Here is a 20,281-nt window from a genome sequence, read left to right on the forward strand (position 1 = left end):
GGATGTTACAAACTTTATAAACTTCTTTTCTGTATATGCAGATCAGAGTGCACAGAATGGAAAAATGAAAAATAAACAGATATGTTTCTTGAAAACCTAATAATTTAGTTTCTGTCACAGTCAATTATGTATCTGTTAATGGATACAGCTGGGAAAACTGACTTTTACATTTATTTGTACTATTCATCTTTCACGTTGCTATATAATCTTTGAGTCCCAAAACAGATACTTTAACACGCTGGCACAGTCAGGAATTTAAGTTTTTCCGGGAACAAAGCAAAAATTATTCTGTCACTTCTGTTACTACTAAGCTACCGTATGTTTATATTAAGATTGCCAATTTTTCCAGCTTCACCTTCATTATTCTTATCCACATGGTTAGAATAAATGCTAAAGTACTATTTCATTCAAAATAAAGTTCAGACGCCATAAGTTTTTCCTGCAGATGTTAATGACCAGTATTAGTCATATCTGCAAAATGAGTAGGCATTTAAACCATTAAAATGAAATGATATTCTATGTAGTTTCACATTAGGAAAGTTGTATCTAGTGTATTTCTTCAAGAGATATTGAATTCCTCCAAATTATTTCCCACATATCACTGTAAACTGAATCACTGCATAAACTTATACATCTCCCCTTCTGTCTTGCATGGGATTTGATTAATGAATTTTTGACAACATCGCATGAAATTTTGTCAGTCCTTACTTTTTTATGTACTCTTGAGATGACTATCTTCAGACTGAACTGCAGTGTCTTATTTATTCTAAATATTTACTTAGTTCCTTAAATTTGTAAACAAATCTTAAAATTAAAGTACAAATTAAATTGGCATAGATGAAATTGTCAGTTTGAATCTCTTTGAATTTTTCAAGCTTACGCTTGGTTAAACCTTTTCCTCCTTCACTTTATTTCCTTTTTTTAAAAAAAGGTCTGCATCGAAAGAGAAATAAATTTTCATGCACACTTTGCTGACTACATATATTACTGTGTACCCTCTTGCTATATATATTTGAAAGCAATTTTCATAATGTACTGCATGTAAAACTGCACAATTTGTTTGTTGTGGCATTTTTCATTAATACACATATTGGTGCACATTTTCCCATCTATACTTGATCCATCAAATTTGGACACTACATAGCTGGGAAAGGTTGATGTATTGTTGATGTATTAATATTACAGCCCTCTTTAAAATGATCAGATCATTTCTTAATTGGAAAAAAATGGTACAGACTGAATATATCACAGTGAAATTAAAAGTACCGATGACAAAGAGAGTTGGAGAACACTACTGTGGAACAGACTTAATGGTCCCAACCCTGTTAGCCTTTCACAAGACACTGAATATTTGACTGTTCCCCCAAGTATTTGAGTCATGGGAGAAATAAGCATTGCTACTTTTGGAGATTAGTTTTTAATAGTTTATCCTTGGGCTCTAGGCTTTTTTTGGAGGGGTCACTTGAATGATACGGACATCTACATGTGTGATAAACAAACAAAGGAACAAATACATAAACAAATAATTTTAATTTTAACTAGAATCCTTCATTCTTTGCTTCAAGTTTATTCCATCCATCCAATATCCACACCCTGGGTAGGAATGCTGATATTTTCCTCCCCTGTATGTGATTAGGGGAGAGGGAGAAATTGCAAGGTACCAATCCCCAGCATCAACCATCCCTGAGAAATCTGGATAGTATCATAGCTACTGACCTTTTGTAATGTTGTCAAAGAGCACTGAGGTTCCCCCCCCCCAAGAACTGTGCAGCTCTAGTGCAGATCCAGGAAGGCTGTCCTTTCTTCAAGGAGTCATTAAAAGATAAAGCAAGTGCAGCCATGCCTGGCCCAAACTTTTCCAACTTTAGATCCAAGTACCAGCACATTCCTAATTGTCATTATATTGCTATCGGTGTTATCTTGTTGCTATCCTGTGTTATCTCCCTCTGTAAAGCTTACATTCATTGGTTCTTCTCCTACTCTTGGGAGCTTGGGAGAATAAATCTACAGCCTCTTCCATCTGATACCATTCATGTATTTGAAGAGACAAGGAAAGTAATTATGGCCAACATCATTGCAGATTTTTTTCAGAAAGACAAAACCATTTACAAGGTCCAGGCACCATAGATATACTGGAAAAAAGCAGAAGAAACAAGTAGAGAATAACAAGAATTTCTCTTGCTAATCTGGCAATCAGATGAAACAAAAGAGTGCCAAGAATGGTTTTCAAGAGATTTGAACTTTATTTTTTTTAATTTTAATTCCATTTATATCCCGCCCTTCTCCGAAGACTCAGGGCGGCTTACAAGCTTAGCAGTAGCCTTCATTCTATGTATATGCCTGCTTATTAGGGCTTTCACACACACCACAAGCGGCATTATTACAAAGTCAGCTTAATTGCCCCCAACAATCTGGGTCCTCATTTTACCTACCTCGGAAGGATGGAAGGCTGAGTCAACCTTGAGCCTGGTGGGATGCGAACCTGCACTAATTGCAGGCAGCTGGTGTTACTTAAGGAGGCATTAGCCCACTGCTCCACCAAGGCTCAGTATGTGAAACTGAGTGAAACTCTCATCTTGAAAGGAAAGGGATCAAGCTGTGATTCCCTGTGTTACTCTAAAAGAATCTTCTTCAATCTGATAACTATAGATGGTAAGAAATCTAAACTAACACAGGTGTCTTCACAATATAGATCTTACAAGGAAATCTGTACAGAGACCACAAAGAAATGAAATGTGATTTTTCTATAATGTACCTATATCTCCTCTATTATTTCTCTTTATCAATTTCTCTCCATCCTTGTCAGGGTTTTGGCTTTTTCTACTTCTACCATAATATTCTCTTCTCCAAAGAAGCATGGCATAGCATAGCAGGGAGTGGAAAATGATCAAAAGAACCATCTCATTCAGAAAGAATGACATTCCAAGTTCTATTTTTTGCCTTTGGCTATCACTATAGATTACAGGGGAAAAAAATCCAGCTGAGAAAATAGCTGCATGTTAAATAGAAGGCTCTACACAATGCAGGATGCCCTAAGGAGATACTATACAAATACCCATAGTGTCGTATAATCCCATATTCTACATCTCCCTGACAACCAAATCTACTGACTAGTATTCTAAATTCCTGCATACCTGCATATAGCAAGTTTAACTCCTGGAAGGATAAATGCCTATCTGAAAAATTAATGATTTAAATTGCTTTGTTTAAAAAAAATGTTTAGCAACCTTTTTTAAGGGACCTGAAAATTATTGTATACAATATGCCATGAAAAGTATCTGAAAGACCCAGATTCTTTTTCTTCTTCTTCTTGTGCCATATCCGGTATTGGACATTGGCGATCATGTTGGCGATCCTGTTTTTATCAGCAGCCACACGAAAAAGTGCTGCTGAGTTTTGTTCAAACCAGTCCCTTAGATTTTGAAGCCATGATGTTCTTCTTCTGCCTGGACCTCACTTGTCTTCAATCTTTCCCTGGAGGATTAAATGGAGCATGCCGTATTTTTCTGGATGTCGCATCACATGTCTGAAATATTCTAACTTTCGTTTTTTAATTGTTTTGATGATTTCCCTTGGCTTTCCAAGGCGGCTTATCACCTCATTTCTGATCTTGTCAACCGGCTTATATGTAACAGCCACCTGTAAATCCACATTTCAAATGCTTCTAATCTCTTCAGGTGGCTTTCTGTCAGAGACCAACTCTCTACTCCATAAAGCAGGATAGAAAAAATATAACATCTGACAAGCCTGATTTTCAAACTTAGGCTTATGTCATGACTGCAGAAGACCTTTTTCATTTTGAAGAATGCTGTTCGAGCTTTCTTTATCCTTGTCTTTACTTCAGTGGTCATGTCTCAGTTTTCATGTAAATTAGAACTGAGGTGCGTGATCCTTTCAAGTTTTTCTAATGGTATTCCTTCCGAATTTATTGGTGATAAATTAACGGGTTGTTTGACAACCATGATCTTGGTTTTTAAGGTGTTAAGCTTTAAGCCCTATTTTTCAGATATTTCTGTGACTGTTGATGAGGAGCTGAAGGTCATCATGCTTACTGGCAAGCAGAACTGTATCATTAGCATATCTTAATTTTTTTTAATTCCATTTATATCCCGCCCTTCTCCGAAGACTCAGGGCGGCTTACAAGCTTAGCAGTAGCCTTCATTCTATGTATATGCCTGCTTATTAGGGCTTGTTGATCCAAACACTGTTTGCCAGCATCGATGTTCTCCAGTGCCTAGTTGAAGATTGACTCAAAGTAGATGTTGAACAACAGTGGAGACAGAATACATCCCTGTCTGACCCCTCTTCGTATTTCTGCATCAGCTGAGTATTTTTGGCCTGGTCTCACATCTGCTACCAGATTCTTAGTTTAATGGTTTGTAACTGTAATGCCTCAGCAGATAGCCAACTTTGGCTGATCTTAGATGCTAAGTAGAACCATTCCTTTTTGGAGCCTTGACTGTACATGGGTAATTGGGATGACCTCAGGAATCTAGGTTGTTGGCAAAAGTGGGAGAACTTTCTGAGAAGAAGGCACTAGCAAACCATTTTTATCATGCTGCTGGAACATCACATGGATTTTGGAAACTTTGACTCAAAGACACCTTTACCTTTATGTACAACAGTACCTTGTATAGGTACTTTAAAGGTCTTTCAAGAGAAGATGGGGAGATACAAGAGCTGCCTACGGTGATCCTTTGTTTCTGTCTGTTTTGCCACCTACAGTGGCCATTTCTGTTCTTTCTAAGATTCACTGGACAATGGTTGCCATGGGATACTGTACATTTTCTCTCTTAAAAGACAGACTTTTTCTCAGCTTCTCAGAACAACTCCTACAAGTTGCTATAGCTAGGAATAAAGAGAATTTACTTAGGGCATTTTTCAAAATTCATTTTGTCAGCTGCAACATAAGCACTTTTCTCATATTTACATAGCAATGGTGGTTTGTTTAACAAAAGCTTCAAGTGACACAATAGAATGTACAAAATGAAAACTGAAGTGGTTTCTTCTACTCCTACTTCTACTTCTAGCAACAATAAGCATGATGTGTGTGTGTGTATACTTACACATACATACATACACACATACATATACACACACAGAGTAGCACTCATTGTTTGATATATCTATTTTATCTATATATTTACACACACACACACACACACACACACAATTCCTTGCAAGAATATTACATATTCCATAAGTCAAAAGGAGTGGGGAAAATTTCCTTTATGTTGAGAGTAGTCATTCATTTTACGATGCTTTTCATTTGGTTGTATGAGCAATACAACTGGATTTTAGATCAAGAATAAGTATCCAAACCCATGTTCTAGTCATGTAATGTATTTATTTAATTTATTAATCAAATTTATATATCTGCCAATCTCCACAGAAGACTCTGGGCAACTGACAAATTATTAAAAACAATATAAATCAGCTAACTAATACAAGTGAAAACAATAAAACCAAATAAAGTGGTTATTTAGTCAGTGACAGTGAGTGAGTGTCCATATAAAGTTTCATAAATAAATAAACAACAAACAAACAAATAAATAACTTTTGGGACTAGGTACTCAAATGTTTATTTCTCATTTTACCCAGTAGTAAGTATGACTCTGACTAATACTTGTCTGTATTCCATTCCATATTGTAGAACAGAAGGCTACATTTTTATATTTTGTCTTTTATTTTTTTTTATTTTACAGTTACATTTCTTCTGTTGATAGGTTGGTAGGCTATACATACATTAAAGAAAATCTATTTTTTCTACACACACACACACACACACACACACACACAGATAGATAAGATCAAAGTTACCTACTCATGCAACAGCAAGGAATTACAACAAGTGCAAAGGAAGAAACCTCAACACAACTCACTCAAGAGCTAAGTGACAATAGGGTGATGCATATGATGGGGGCGATTTGACAACAACAAGAAACATCCAGACATGAGCAGAGCAGGAAGGGGAGGCAATAATGGGAGGAGAGAAGGCACTTGAATCTAAAAGCATGCAGGCGGATGCGATGCGACTAGAGAGAATACGATCAACTGGGGTGGGTAGACCAGTGATGCACTCAATGAGCAGAGTGCTGAAACAGCCAGCTTTATAAGCAGACTTTCAAACCTCTGGTTTTTTACTCTGATGACGTTAGCAGGGGACCGATGAAAGCTTGGCAAATAAACAGTTGTTTTTTACATTTATGCTGGAGGTTGATGATTTTTCTACTACTAATATACAGTTGGCTTTGTTGCTCCTGACGTGCCATATTGGCCAGTGTCCGCCTCAATTTTAAGATTTTCCTTCCCCCGCCTGTTGCATCCACTGGCCACACCCATCCTGCCATGCACGGCTGCTTAGCATTGTTGCCGGATCATTCCTCCTACGACTATGCGACAGCTTAATGATGCTACCAGATGAGACAGGAGGAGAGATAATCCAGCAACGACACTGAGCAGCCGTGTGCAGCAGAATGGGCACAGCCATTTGAAAATTCTATAAGAGTAGCGTGTGAGTGGAAATTAATTTAGCAAAAGCAGTAATTAATTAATATGGAAATTTCTATTATTTTAAATTACTAAGAGATACAATAAACAGCAAAAGACAGAAATGAAAGAGAAAAGGAGAAGTTCAATAAGATATATAATTAAGAACTGCAAAAATAAAAAAAATAAAAATAAGGATGCAATGTTTAATAAACATTTAATTGTAGGCTGCTATACTAATGGGGACTTAATGCAAAAGATAAGCTTAATATCACATTGCTGATATTGTACAGCATTTTAATATGTAAAATTACTATACATTAACATACTAATTTTACATCTTAAAATGCTGTACAATATCAGCAATCTGATATTAAGATTATCTTTTACTTTAAGTTCTTATTAGTATAGAATGGAATGAGGAACATTGTCAAGTGAACAGAATGTTATAGTGCAGAATGAATGAATGAATGAATGAATGAATGAATGAATGAATGAATGAATGAATGATTACTAGGATACTATTGAATACAATAAATAAAAATGGAATGTCTTTTCTGGATCACCTGATCACCTTAAATTCATAGAATAATTGACTTGGAAGTAGTCATTTCACAACTTCAGTCAATGCAGAAATCCAAATCAAGCTGAACCCTGACAGATGGTTGCCTGACGTACTCCTGAGAATATCTAATGAAGAGAAGCCAGTTACCTGTCTGGAAATAAGTTCCCTTCTAAGGTTGCTCTAATACAGTTCCCATCTCAATCTTTTTTTTAAGGTTGAATCTTTCCTGATTCCTCAGTTTCTCCTTATAGAACCTAGCCTCTTGAGTATCCTCATTACTATTTTCTGAGTGTCTTCCAGTTTGCCAGAATGTTTCTAAAAGCTGGTCGTCTGTACTTAATATTTAAAGTGGGAACCTGAAAAATGTAGAGGAACTATTATTTTGTATATTTGGAAAATTTTGGATAGTGAAGTTCATATACATGGCAAATAAAAGTGTAGGTTCAATTATGAAATAGTGGAAGATGTATAATAAAACAAATAACCTTGAATTACTGAACATTTTCCAGGGGTGCAGAGTTAAAGGTTGATTGTTGAGAATACTAAGAAGGTATGCAATAAAAATATAAATAAACGCTTAACAAATGGTTTAATATGGAACAGGGAGAAAAATATCAAAATGTGATGCCTCTTTGTTATTTAATACTTTATGGATACATGTACAAAGAAAATATGTGGCTATGGAAGAGGTTTGTTGGTTAAGGATATTTTCTTTGGAGTGTAGCTGATAAGAATTAAAATGATTTGCAGTAAATGTCAAATAGCTTGTACAATGCAACAAAGAGTACGGATCTAAAAATGAATGTACTGGCAAAGAAAATGGATGAAACAATTGTAATATATATCTTGATAGAATGTTTTCTAGAGATGAGAATTGAGGAATACTAAGAGATAAAAATGGTGGCAGAAAGGAAATGGGTAGTATATGGTATGTTGGAGGAATAAATGATTGTTGAAAAAATATTTTAAAAATTACATAAATAAGAGCATGCTTCTGCTGACTTAGTTACATGGAAATTACACTTGGATATGTTAGAAGAAGCACAAAAGCACCTTAGGCTGAAAAGTTGGAAAAAAATGGCATAGCTGTAGGACATCTGACAGACAGCCACTAGCCTCGGTTTAAACACTTCTTGGAAGGAAGCTCCTTCACCTGCCTATGAAGTCTATCTTATTATTGAATAAGTTTGTCCAATCTTCAACTGAAATCGACTTTTTATAAGTTTTAGCCCATTGGTTCTTATCCTACTTTTAGAATATTTCTGAACAACTAGCCTCATCTTCTGCACAACAACCCTTCAGATATAAAACAGCTGTTAGATCTGTAGGAAGACTTCTCTTCTTCCATTGTAAAGCATATCCAGTGTATGCATTGTTACATGAATGTTTATAACAATGGAAAGATAGAGATACATGGAACAGCTGGGTGTAAACTTTTGCTTTACTTTTCTTATCTCCTATCTTTAATTTCTTTGGCTTACTATATCTTACTTTCTTTCTGAGCTTTGCATAACCTTTCTTTATCATCTATCTATCTATCTATCTATCTATCTATCTATCTATCTATCTATCTATCTATCTATCATCTATCTATCCATCCATCTGAATTGTCTTTAAAAAGACAGACGCGAGACCAAAGGCAAGATTCGAAAGGTTTATTCGGTTCAGCTCCCGGCAGCTGACTGTCAATACAATCCGGGCTTATATAGCAAACTGTCAAAACAAACAGCCAATCGGGTAGCGGTATTTCCCCGCCGTTCGGAGGACGGCCAATCAACAAACAGTACTTTGACAGCTCGGCGGCTGTCGGGGAATTCCTCTCAGCTGAGCGCTTAGCTCAGTTCGGAGGACCGGGTTGAAGACTGCGGATTTGACAGTTCCGGGAACTGTCAAATCTGGCGCGTGCGTGTTGGCCTCCAGCAGCCCTTTTGACAGCTGTCAACGGGAATGGCGGCCGGCTGGGCGGTGCGCGTGCGCCGTTGCTTCGGGCGGCCATTTGACAGCTGTCAACTGTCAAATGTCGGCCGGGCCGGCTTTTTCTTTGCGGCTTGGAAACTCCTGGTTTCCCGATATGATTCACCCCCTTTCCCCCCCCCTGAAAAGGTATGTTATGCATAACAACAGTTGAACATTTTAAAACAGTATGGTTAACAGGTTCTTTAACAGATGGCGGGTTTCCCTTCCATTCAAAGTCCGCGAGGTATGCGGGGGGTCTTCTGGCTCGGCTGGACCGTCGGGGGCAGGGGTTGCTCCCTTCGGGTTGCGTGGCTGGAGGAGCTGTTTCTTGGTGGGGCTCAGCAGATGGTTGTGGGACCTGGGGAAGGAGTTCGTCAGGTCCGGGGGTGTCGGCTGGTGTAGGCTCGCCCGGAGTCGGTTGCAGAGGGGGGTTGGGCAGTGACCTGGGTCGGAGCTGGTCCGAGTGTCTGCGTTGTATGAGTCCAGTCCCAGTGTCCACTGTGTATGATAATGGTCCTGTTTGATCCAGGATAACCCCCTGAACCCACTTATCCCTTCCCCCATAATCTCGGGACCAAACATTCTGTCCTTTGGAGAATGTTTTTGGCTGGGTGTTGGGTGTAAATTCGGCCGCCAGTCTGTCGGGGTGGAGTCTGTCGAGTCGTGTCATCAGGCGGCGGCCCCATCGTAGTTCGGCTGGGCTTTTGCCGGTGGATGTGCAGGGCGTAGAATGGTGGGCTAAGAGAAATTGTGACAAACGACGGTGCCAGTTTCCTGTGATGATTCTTTTAAGGGCGTCTTTGGTGGTCCTCACCATAACCTCCGCAAGGCCGTTGGACGATGGGTGGAAGGGAGCCGATGTTGAATGCCTAATACAATTTCTCCTCGTGAAGATCTGAAAGTCATGAGAAGTAAATTGAGGGCCATTGTCTGAAATAATAACGTCGGGGAGACCGTGTGTTGCGAAGATTCCCCTGAGGGCTTGAATGGTTGCGGCAGACGTTGTGCTGTGAACCGGGAGAACCTCCAGCCATTTGGAATAACTATCTACAACTATGAGGAAGACCTGTCCCTGGAATGGCCCGGCATAATCAACGTGGATGCGGGACCAGGGGTTTTTTGTGAGTTCCCATTTGTGAATTGGAGCTCTGGGCTGGAGTGGGCGGGATTCTTGGCATAGGTAGCAGCCAGCAATGTACTTTTCTATGTCTTGGTCTATTCCTGGCCACCAGACGTAGCTGCGGGCCAGAGCTTTTGTTTTTACGATGCCAGGGTGGCCTTCATGTAATGTGTCTAGTACTTTTGGTCTGTGTTTGGAAGGCACGATTACCCTGCACCCCCAGAGTAAACATCCTAAGTGTGACGTTAGTTCGGTTTGCCTGGAGAAATATGGCTGAAACTCTGTGCCTGGGCAAGAGGTTTGCCATCCTGTGTGTACCCATGCTAACACTCTGCTAAGTGTTTTGTCTGATGAAGTTGCGGTAGCGATATCTTTAGCTGTCAGTGGGCATTCTGGGAGCTCTTGAATAGCTAAGATGTTGCCCGCTGGGGCTGGGTCTGGTTCTATGTTGGGTAGGGGCAATCTGCTGAGGCCGTCAGCGTGACACATTTGGTGTCCAGGCTTGTATATTAATTGGTAGGAATATGCTGTGAGGAATGTTGTCCAGCGCAACATCCTGGGAGATAAGATTTGGGGTGTCTGACGGTCCCAAGTGAATAGTCCTAGCAGTGGTTTGTGATCTGTGTAAATCACAAAGGGGCGGCCGTAAAGGTAATCGTGAAATTTTTTTATTCCTGCTACGATTGCCAGGGCTTCTTTATCAATCTGGGCATAATTTCTTTCCGTTTTGGAAAGAGTTCTTGAATAATATGCTACCGGGGCTTGGGTGCCGTTGCTGTCTAAATGGCTTAAAACTGCTCCAATCCCGTATGGGGATGCATCGCAGGCTAGGCAGAGGGGTTTGTCTTCTTTGTAGTGGGAGATAGTGGCGTTGCTGGAAAGCATTTGTTTGAGTGTTCGAAAGCTGTTTTCGTGGGCTGTTGTCCACTGCCAGGCTGCCCCTTTGTCAAGCAGCCTGTGGAGGGGTTCTGCGATTGTTGCTTTCCCTGGCAGGAAAGCATGGTAAAAATTTAAAAGTCCAAGGAAAGCTTGGAGCTCGGTTTTATTCTTTGGGGTAGGGGCAGCTTTGATAGCAAGGACTTTTGAGTTCGTGGGGTGAATTCCCTGCGAGTCAATTTTGTAGCCTAAGAAATCTGCAGATGGGACGCCTATAGAACATTTTTCCCGTTTAAGTTTTAGCCCCGCTTCCCTAAATCTAAATAATACTTCTTGTAGCCTGTCTGCTAAGTTGTTTTCTGATTCCCCTGCGATGAGTATGTCATCGAAATAGGGGCATACACCTGGGATTCCTTTTAATGTTTTCTCCATGACTTCCTGGAAGATGCCAGGAGCCACTGAGATGCCGAATTGGAGGCGGTTCACCCTGAAAGCGCCTCGGTGTGTGACAATGGTTTGTGCCTCAGCTGTCTCTCGGGTGACAGGTAGTTGGAGGAAGGCATGCGCTAGGTCGAGTTTGGCGAATATTGAACCGGACCCGATTTCTGACAGCACGTCCCTGACAGCTGGCACTGGGTATGCATGGGGATTTAAGGCGCGGTTTAGCGTCGCCTTATAGTCTGCGCATATTCTGACGTCACCATTTGGTTTGACTGGTGTGACTATGGGAGTTTCCCAGGTTCCCCCGTCTGTTGGTTCCAGGACCCCAAGGCTGACTAAACGGTCTAATTCTGCCTCGATTTTTTGTTTCAGCGCAAAGGGGACCCTTCTTGCCTTGATGCGGATGGGACCTACCTCAGGTTTTAATTTGAGGTCTATAGGGGTGCCTGTGTATTTGCCAAGCGTTCCGTCGAAAACGTCTGCGAACGCCTGGCAAACCTGTTCTAATGCTTGGGATTGTATACGGTTGGTGCCCTCTAGGTGGATGCCCAGAGCCTCAAACCAGTCTAACCCAAGGAGGGTGGACCTGGGTGCCTCAGTGATCTGGATCGTTAAATGTCCCAGGAACTTTTTATATTCTACTTTTACTCGTGCCTGTCCCTTTAATTGAATAGCAGCTCCCTGGAAATCTGCGAGGAGAATTTGGAGGGCTGCAGGGGAATACGGCGTCTATTTTTTAACCCGATTTTTCTGAGAGTGTCCCAAGACATTATTGAAACTGAGGAGCCGGAGTCGACCTCCATTTCACAGGGCACCCCTAGAATTTTAACCCAAATTTTAATTTTGGGTTGTAACTGATGGATGGGCGACCTTTTTGCTTTGGCTCGTATGGACAAGACTGAGGGCCGGGGAATTCCTTTGGCTAGGGAAGGGACCTGGGTCCTACCTGCCGGAATTTCCTCAAGCTCGTGGAGGGTTTCCCGGTTCAAACTGCGGCATGCTGAGCGAATGTGCCCGGTCTTCCCGCATCCGTGGCATTTGGCGTTTCTGAAACGGCATGTGGCTCTGGCGTGAGCCCCGCCGCAGCTGGCACACTTTGGTTTTAGCCCTGTGGCGGTGGGCCTTGAACCCGGACCGGCTGGTCTGGACGGCCTGCGGTTCTTCCCGTGGTCGGCGCTCATCTTGCTGAAACGGGTCATGATGTCGTCGACGCCGGTGTAGGTCTCTGGTTGCTCGTCGTCCGGCTCCCTGGCGTGGTGGACTGAGCCGGCCGGGCTGCCTCTGTACACCGGAGAGACCTCACGGTGGCTATCTTCGTAGGCCATGATCTCTAACGTGAGTTGAGCGAGGTCCATCGTGGGCCTGGCTACCAGCTTCCGCTGGAGCCACTCGTTAGAGAGGCCGGCGATAACCTGGTCTCTGATACGGTCTTCCAGGTCGGGAAATTGGCACCTGCGGGCGGCATGACGTACCGCCGCGATGAAAGCTGTGGTAGTTTCGCCCGGTTGCTGGTGTCGGCGGGCGAAATGGAGGCGCCAGAATAGCTCGGACCGACGGGGCATGAAATGCTTGCTGAGGCGGTCAGTCAGCACGGCGTACAGGACGGTCGCGATGGGGTCAGGGCTGCAAAGCCCTACGGCGATGTCATAGACGGCGGGCCCGCTGAGACAGAGGAGGGCGGCAGCTTTGTGGCGGTCCTCTGTTATCTTATTGACAACGAGGTAGCCTTCAATTTGTCCCCAGTGCGACTCCCATCCTTCAGGATGGCGGACGTCGAATTCTCTGACGTGACCTAAGTTTGCCATGGCCTGGGTCCACAGTACTGTCCAAGCTGCTGAAAAGGGTTCCTTTGCCCTCCAAGTGGCTTCAGCAGTGACTCGTCAGTGACTCGGAACTCCTTTGCGGTGTGACTCGGCTCAGTTGGCAGCTCTATAGTACCGGGATCCCACCTTCGTCGCCAGGTGAATTGTCTTTAAAAAGACAGACGCGAGACCAAAGGCAAGATTCGAAAGGTTTATTCGGTTCAGCTCCCGGCAGCTGACTGTCAATACAATCCGGGCTTATATAGCAAACTGTCAAAACAAACAGCCAATCGGGTAGCGGTATTTCCCCGCCGTTCGGAGGACGGCCAATCAACAAACAGTACTTTGACAGCTCGGCGGCTGTCGGGGAATTCCTCTCAGCTGAGCGCTTAGCTCAGTTCGGAGGACCGGGTTGAAGACTGCGGATTTGACAGTTCCGGGAACTGTCAAATCTGGCGCGTGCGTGTTGGCCTCCGGCAGCCCTTTTGACAGCTGTCAACGGGAATGGCGGCCGGCTGGGCGGTGCGCGTGCGCCGTTGCTTCGGGCGGCCATTTGACAGCTGTCAACTGTCAAATGTCGGCCGGGCCGGCTTTTTCTTTGCGGCTTGGAAACTCCTGGTTTCCCGATGTGATTCACCATCCATCCATCCAAGGGTGGTGTCAAGAAACACCCAATCTGGACTCTTTGCACTGCAGGAAGTAGCACAGACCTGATCTCCCCCAGAATCCTTGACACCTTATCTTGCTGTTCCCAAGAGAATGCAGTCAGTCTGTATTTTTGTGACATAGTTGATTAACAATAAAATTTTTCTTGAGACTTTTCTCAAGTGGATCTAGTTGCTTTTGCATGACAGGTTGAGCTGACGGTCTCTATTTCTACCAGCAGTAACCTGCAAAATTGTTTCTCAAAGAAAGAAGGAAAATGCCTGAACATTTGATTACAAAGTGATGCAGGCATGGCGTTCATATTTCAGTGCGTGTTAATAAGTTAATAAACAATGACAGGCCAATTCATTCTGTCTATTAAAAAAAGGAAGTAGAACTTCCAGTCTCAACTAGGTTCCCCTTTGACTAGACTTTACTATTATTTGCTATTTAGAGCAAAAACTGGTTTATGCTTAAGATGGCCCAGGAGATACAATTAACAAGAAATACTCCTAGGTGATTAGATTTTATTCAGGAAGAATTTTAATGAAAAAGTAATTAAAACAAAGTCCATTACTTTAAATATTTAATGTCCAACACATCTTTCCTACTGCTTTATCCCACGATTGTCCTTACAAAACTATAATGAAACAGGTAGCTTTTTCACAAGAGAGAATAAGTATTTTAAAAATAACTTTTCCTAACAAATTAAAAATTATCTCTAAAATAAAGCAAGGTAATGATAATAGTTGGCATTTAAATAGTGCAAATTAGCATTTATTTTATAAAGCATTTAATCCTATAGCTGGATTATTATACAGAAATTATCATCCACCTTTTATTGGGGTCACTAACATTACTGAAAATAATAAAGTATATAATTGCACATATCAGTGTCTATACAGTATAGAGATACTGAATAGTAATACGAAGTGCCAAAAATGTTACACTGAACCTATTACACCTTATCAGTAAAGTGTATTCCAATGGCTTAGTCTGCTGTTAATAATGATAACAACGTATGGCATATTAGCACAAATGTGACTACAATAATCATTGTTATTGGGTCTTTGTCTGATATCAGGTGATGCTCATGGAACTTATCTACCAGCCACAGTAAAATAGGGTGTGGGCCAATGCTAACAAGACCCATACTGCAAAAGGAGATTTTTTTTTCTGCAAATGAGTTTTCTGAATCTACCCTCAAGAACTGCTGATGGCAAGATATCAAGTTGTATTAGCATAAATGCCCTGTCGAATTTTAGAACAGTGAGATGCTCAAAGCATCTAAGTGATAGGGTTTAAAATGATTCTTATGACATCTCGAGCTCAACTCTGAATTTGAAGTTCCATGTTCAGAAAATTTTTGGTCATGATCTTTTGTTAAGATAAAGCCAAAACACTTGAGGAAATATCCATAGTGCAGCAGTTTGTCAACATTGTCTCTTTTCAGGAAGATTGATATTGCAGCTATTGACCAGACTTTGAGAAGCCAACCTTGTCATGGAAAGTTAAGCCTTAGCCAATAACTGAATCTTTATTTCAGCCACTTACTTCCCTTACCACCTCTTTTCCATGGGGATGAGAAATTATCACTTTGTTAAAGATGGTAAAGAACAGTTGAGGGGAAGACTCCACAATTTTTCTCCTTGGCGCAAGCAACACGTGACTAGCTTGCATTGCTTACTTTCCTATTCTCTGTCATCTGTTACTCTTCATATTTCCTGAATGCTTTCCTTTCACCAGAGGAGAGTACATTGCCAAAGAAAGTGTGAGAATTAATTCATGTAGAACAGGGGTGTCAAACTTGCAACGTCACGTGACGTGTTGCAATGTATGGTGACTTTTTTGCCACTGCCAGTAATGGGGTGGGCACAGTTTTGCTATGATGCATCCGGCCCACAGGCCAGCAGTTTGAGACCCCTGATGTAGAGCAAGAATCTCCTTTTGAATCAGACCCCAGTTAAAACATGCTCAGTGTAAAGATAGAGAATTACTGGAAGCCTGGTGCACTGGCAAATTAGCCATCAATAGACACATAGACATAAACAATATCTAGATACTGTGAAAAGAGACAATCAACAACCCAAAAGGGAACAAAAAAACCCAAACACCACCCCACCAGCAATCAGCACTCAAATGAGCATAGATTAACACCAGTCCAACAATTAAGTGAACAATAATGCAATCAAGGAACTTGCCAAACAAGTCAACAATAAAGAGCCTAATCAAAGAACCTCTAAGACCACCCCAGGGAAAGCCACTAGAATATAAATTGAGAGCAAACCCCACTCCTTATTAGCACTGATGACATTGCCTAGTTTGACTAATGAAATGTTTGCAAGAAAACAAGCAAGCTCAGAAAGCACCAAGCACCTCATTTCAACCCTGAGCTACAAATATTCTCCTTTATTAATTTTACTCTGTAGTCACCATGAAAAGCTTGAAAAACAAAAAATAATAATAATCAAAATAAGAAAACTGCATTCCAAGAAGCAATGATTTAATATACTTTACCACCCCAAAGACCATGGACACCCCTATTTACTGGTTTGAACACTGTTCTGTAAATTGTGCCATCTACTAGTCAAAGTTGCACATTCAATAATTCATAAATTCAAGCCCTCTCCTATTCCAAAAATGTACACAAACATTATATGGCCAAGGAGTAATGTCAGCAGCTTTGTCCAAGGAATAGATCAAATGTGAAAAAGTTCTTGAATGTCCAGCTGCAGGGTGAAGCCATTAATGGGTGGGAACTACTCTAGATGAAGGTGAGGCTGCACATGCTTGCGAATGTAGCCATTCTAGCCTTCCTCCTAAGGCTACCCACCCAAAACCTGTATTGAGTTTAGCACCACAGGCTAGCAGGGCCACTCGTTAAATGACAATGAGTGCTCATTATACCCAGTAAATGCTCATGGTATTTTAATGAGTACAACAAACATTCTGCTGGGAAAAGCTCAAGGGTGCAACAAAAGCTTATAATAGTAATACACAAGAATAATACACAAGAAGTTATTTGAAAAAGGAAACTTATGGCAAGTACTTTCAGTTTTACATACTGCAAATTTTGAACCAAGCATCCAAAATGAGAAGAAAGTATATGTCACACAAACACATAATGTCTACTTATTTTACTTTGAACATGTAATCTCTTTCTTGGGTTTTGGGATATCTCAATTTTTATATATATATATATATATATATATATATATATATATATATATATATATATATATATATATATATATATATATATATATATGTGTGTGTGTGTGTGTGTGTGTGTGTGTGTGTGTGTGTGTGTGTGTGTGTGTGTGTGTTTTCTGAGGTTTTCGCGGGTGTTTGTATGTGAATCTTCAACTCTACGCGGGGAAAAACCCGAATGACCAAAGATCCATATATATATATCCATATATATATATATATATATATATATATATATATATATATATATATATATATATATATATATATATATATATATATATATATCCATATATATATATATATATATATATATATATATATATATATATATCTCTGAAATCACTCCAAAGTAGATGCATTTTACAATTATGAGACAAATATCTCTGGGACCTACCCATAATAGTGCCCATGATACTAGAGTTTTCAGAGCTCACTGGTCAAAAGAGACCCAGATTTCACAGGGGTCTTATGCAAGAGTAGTATAACTAAGCTGCAAATTGTGTTTGTCAATAGAAAGTTTCAGTCCCCAATTAAAAGGTTCTTAGATAGCATTCTATCTGACTTGGCAGATGTTAGCCTAGATAGATGAAACTGTGACATATGCCAAATGAACATCTCTATACAATCACAGTTGTAAATGTGTTTTGTCAAGTCTGAAGAGATTTAGAAAATGCAGAACTAGACGATACAGATTTGTGAGTTGTGATCTGAATCAGCAACTTATATTACTACCATGCCAAACTGGTTAAGGATATATATGTTTAAAGTAGCCAAACCATGGTCATAGACTTATTAGGACAAAAGCTCTGAAGTTCTACTCAATATTGTCCATATCCAGACCACTATTTCTAAGGCAGACATCATTTCACCAGACTATGTAACAGTTGTGTGAATATACCGGAGGCATTTTAAAAACACTTTTGGTCCTTACTTAGGTATCTCATTTCTGCCCAAGTGTTTACTTTTCCCCCTTTTATGCTCCACAATCAATCTAGCACATTTCAAGCAACTAGGGAAAGGATGATTACTTTGATCTAAGAAAGAAAATGAAAGGAGACTGTACTGTTTCTTTTATACAGATATTAAAATCTATAACCCTGTGAGGGCTGAGAGAGTGAGTGATTGGGCCACAAACAACAAGCCAGTTTTCATGCCTAAGGCAGAACTAGAAGTTACAGTTTCCTGGTTTCTACCCTGATCCCTTAACCACTAGACCAAACTGGCTATAGCAGACATGTCAAACTTGTGACGTCATGTGACATCGTGCAACATATTGGGATGGTTTTGCCATTGCTGGCAATGGGTTGGGCACAGCTTCCACAAGATGCATCCGGCCCACGGGCCAGCAGTTTGATACCCCTGGGCTATAGGGAGAACTCCAAAATTAAAGTACAGATCATCGTCTGAATTAAGAAGAGAGAAAGTAGATCCACTTCAAGTCTAGCCTATGTCTAATGCTTGAGCTCATTTTAACCATTCTTGAGATCTAAATTGTTAATTACTATTACAGCTGCTATACTCTAACATTAAAGCCTGAAGAAAATTTGTTATATACAAGTCTTTTCAAGCAAAATATCATCTACTTACAATTGTGAAATTCATAACTTTGAGAATCCAGATGGTCATGGCAAGATTCACCAGGATTAAAATCATTAGAAGTAGCACAAAGAAATAGAGGCACCTCTTCCTCCAACCATAAATTCCCACTTTGTATACATGTGGTCCTTCTGAGCTCTGCATGGTGCTTCTCTGGGCATACTGTTCCTGAGGCATCTGGAAAAAAAAAATATAACCAGACATCATAGGCATAAACTGTAGGACATGTTGAGACTAAGTATTCCTTTATTTAAATGATTTAAATGGCTGCCGATCTCACAACAGTGACATGAGGCAGTATACCAGGATAAAACAATAAACACACCACAAATCTCTAGGTGACCAAGATTAATAGTATAACCTTAACCACAGGGGTGAAAGGCTAACAGGGTCAGGACCATCCAAATGTTTTTCTAAGTGCGGACACAATTTGTAAGTCCAACAAGATGGTGCCTGGCATATGTCCTTTCCTAAATCTGGTGAGAGAAACAATGTAAGTCCTACAAATAGCTTCTTACAGCTGAATATAAAATAAAGCATTTTGGAAATACCTGCGAGGATAAGATACCTTTTTTGGCTTTGTGACTATAATGCAAGTACAGATTCTTCATTAATGAGCTGCAGAAGCCTAGTTTTAAAAAAATGTAGTATAAAAAAACCATATATTGTCAAAATAGTATTATTAATGGTATGGTATGTTCTCCTTTCTTATTTATTCCTTTTTGCTAAAATGTAAACAGTACAAATCTAAAGAGGAGATGGGGAATAATTTAATTTGGTCCATATTGATAAAATGAATTGACCTAATTCACGCTTGCCAGAATTTTTTTTAAAAATGGACTTGTATGCAATCATTACTCAGATTTCATAACTCACTGGATTTTGCAATTATATTTTTGCAAATACCAAAATTATTTTTAAAGAAAAATATATGTTAAATAATACGTTATGGAAAATAACATGGAAATGTACCCATCAGTTGTTTGACAGTTTTTAGTTTTTAATTTAGGTATTGACCTAGAAAAAGAGTATAATGGATTTATGAAAAAAATATATGTGAGATTGATCCCGATCAATGAAAAAAAGGCTTGATCTAGTTGTATTTGGGTCAGAAGCAACCAGGAAACACAAGGACTGTAGTAAGGGCTCAAGCTAGACGAAATCTTTATGTGAAAATTGAGCAGATGGACCCTATCCTGAGATCAGAAAGAAAACAGCCATACATCTATCGACTCACAAAGCCAAGAAGGCCTATGCTTTAAAGTCTGGAGTAGACATATATAAAGAGCTTGATTTCTGAGGTGTGTGCGTGTGTGCGTGTGTGGGATACAATTTCTGTGCAAATACAGCATTTAGATCATGAACACTATGAGCCTATAATAAAGCATAATCTAATCATGTCTTCTCTCTGAACTTCTGCTGTAAGCAGATTGCTAAGTGTCTGGGCACTCAAGATTTATAGCTGAATCTACTAACTAGGAAGTCCGACCAGGGCTTTGCAATAGACTGGGAAGCAAAGCAAACAAATATGAAACTTCCCTAAGATAGCTTTATGAAGATGCACTGCAGATGCTATTT

The 20,281-nt window shown here is 40.3% G+C and overlaps 1 protein-coding gene across 1 annotated transcript in view; it reads right to left on the reverse strand.

The window, feature by feature from the left end:
- Positions 1 to 18,880, reverse strand: part of SGCD (sarcoglycan delta) — a gene marked incomplete at both ends in the record, with an annotated part of 191,933 nt that extends 173,053 nt beyond the window's left edge. The window contains one exon of the mRNA XM_083353565.1: positions 18,695 to 18,880. Within this exon, the coding sequence (XP_083209691.1) occupies positions 18,695 to 18,880 (186 nt within the window). The remainder of the gene's footprint in view (positions 1 to 18,694) is intronic.
- Between the last annotated feature and the right edge of the window lie 1,401 nt (positions 18,881 to 20,281).

The sequence above is a fragment of the Vipera ursinii genome, assembly GCF_947247035.1.
Source record: "Vipera ursinii genome assembly, chromosome: 2".
Lineage (NCBI taxonomy): Eukaryota > Metazoa > Chordata > Lepidosauria > Squamata > Viperidae > Vipera > Vipera ursinii.